The sequence below is a fragment of the Eurypyga helias genome, unplaced genomic scaffold, assembly GCF_000690775.1.
Source record: "Eurypyga helias isolate BGI_N326 unplaced genomic scaffold, ASM69077v1 scaffold15805, whole genome shotgun sequence".
NCBI classification, from domain to species: domain Eukaryota; kingdom Metazoa; phylum Chordata; class Aves; order Eurypygiformes; family Eurypygidae; genus Eurypyga; species Eurypyga helias.
Genome location: NW_010252295.1, coordinates 1 through 1,641, shown reverse-complemented (window position 1 = coordinate 1,641; position 1,641 = coordinate 1). Strand labels below are relative to the sequence as shown.

Sequence of the window (1,641 nt, the reverse complement as noted above, 5' to 3'; positions counted from 1 at the left end):
CGAGGAGATCGCGGAGATCGCAGCTGGCGTGCTGGGGGTGGCCATCCTGGCCGTGGCCTTCGTGCTCATCCGCAAGCGGTACTGCCACCGGGCCAAGGCACACAAGCCCGTGGCCCGGGAGGACCCCGACCTTCTCTCCAAGAGCGAGTTCTCCAAGAGCGTGGGGGTGGGCACCCAAGCCGTGCCACCCATCGAGCTCAACATCCTCAGCGACACGGCACACAACAACCTGGACCGGGCCACGCCAGAGCAGCGCAAACCCACCAGCACCCCCGAGTTCGTCACCTTCAACTCGGCCAACGCCCCCAAGCACCGGGGCACCATCGTGTGCAGCGTGGCACCCAACCTGCCCCCCGCCGCACCCCCCTCCAACTCCGACAACGAGTCCTTCATCAAGTGTACCTGGGCCAGGGAGGAGATGGGTCAGTATGAATCACAGAATCACAGACGGGTTTGGGTTGGAAGAGTCCCACCCCCCCTGCCATGGGCAGGGACACCTTCCACTAAACCAGGTTTCTCAAAGCCTCATCCAGCCTGGCCTGGAACACTTCCGGGGATGGGGCATCCACAGCTTCTCTGGGCAACCTGTTCCGGTGCCTCAACACCCTCTTCAGGAAGAACTTTTTCCTGATATCTAATCAACCTAAAGCTGCCCGCTTTCAGGTTAAAGCCATTACCCCTTGTCCTGTCACCACAGGCCCTTGTAAAAAGTCCCCCCCAGCTTCCTTGTAGTTTTTCAGTAACCATAGTTTTTTCTTGCTCTTACACGTCTGTCTTCCCCCTGTGAAACGGACCAAAGGTTTGCACACCTGAGGGACCAACAGTGTTGGTTAAAGCCGAGCAAAGCACAGGCACATGCTGCCCAAGCCCTGCTCTAGGCCCTTAACGGGCTTTTCCCTCCCTGCTCACCAATGCCTCCCTCTTTTCAGCTTTCACCTTCCCACACACAATCAGCAGGGAAACCATAGCTTGGATTCCCACACATCCTAGGTCAAAAGACCCTAAAAGAGGGAATAATGAAGCTAGGGGGAAAAAACTTAAGAACCTAAAAGTCAGCGTGCGTTTTAGTGGAGGCACTTGCATCAATGCTCCTGGGCAGAGGGATCACCCCCTCGGAGCCACCTTGCACGGCTCCTGCCTCCCCTGCGCAGGAGTTCATCACCAAAGGATGCTGTTAGGGTGCACCAGGCTAACGACAGGAAAGGGACAGCCAGCGCAGCACCTGCTCTGCCCCATCCCCTCACGAGGCAAACTTCTTGCATCCGGATGGCGGGATGAAGTGTGTTTTGGGTGGTAAAGCAGGGAATGTGCCGGCGGGAACACTGCCCCAGCACAGCCAGGGTAGGGCTGCCCTCAGATCCCCCCAATTCCCAAAGCAGCAATAACGGCTCCCCTGGCCTCAGGTCCCCTCTCTCCCCTGGTTTGCCACCGCTCTCACAGCCTCAAAAACTACCGAAGGAATTAGCGGAAGGGCAGGAGGGGGGAAACAGCAGCTTGAACTGCAGCTAACACAGCTCTCTTGTTCCAGTCTACCCCGCAGAAACAACCTACTGGCCTCCCCGGTACCTGTCATCAGACGTCCAGGAGTATTCCCACTACGAGATCATTCCGGCACCCCCCGTGCCCTCCGCCCACCCTCCT

The 1,641-nt window shown here is 58.2% G+C and overlaps 1 protein-coding gene across 1 annotated transcript in view; it reads left to right on the top strand.

Moving 5' to 3' along the window:
- Positions 1-1,635, top strand: part of FAT2 (FAT atypical cadherin 2) — a gene marked incomplete at its 3' end in the record, with an annotated part of 57,316 nt that extends 55,681 nt beyond the window's left edge. The window contains 2 exon segments of the mRNA XM_010152331.1: positions 5-422; positions 1,529-1,635. Of these exon segments, the coding sequence (XP_010150633.1) occupies positions 5-422; positions 1,529-1,635 (525 nt within the window).
- Positions 1,636-1,641: the final 6 nt, after the last annotated feature.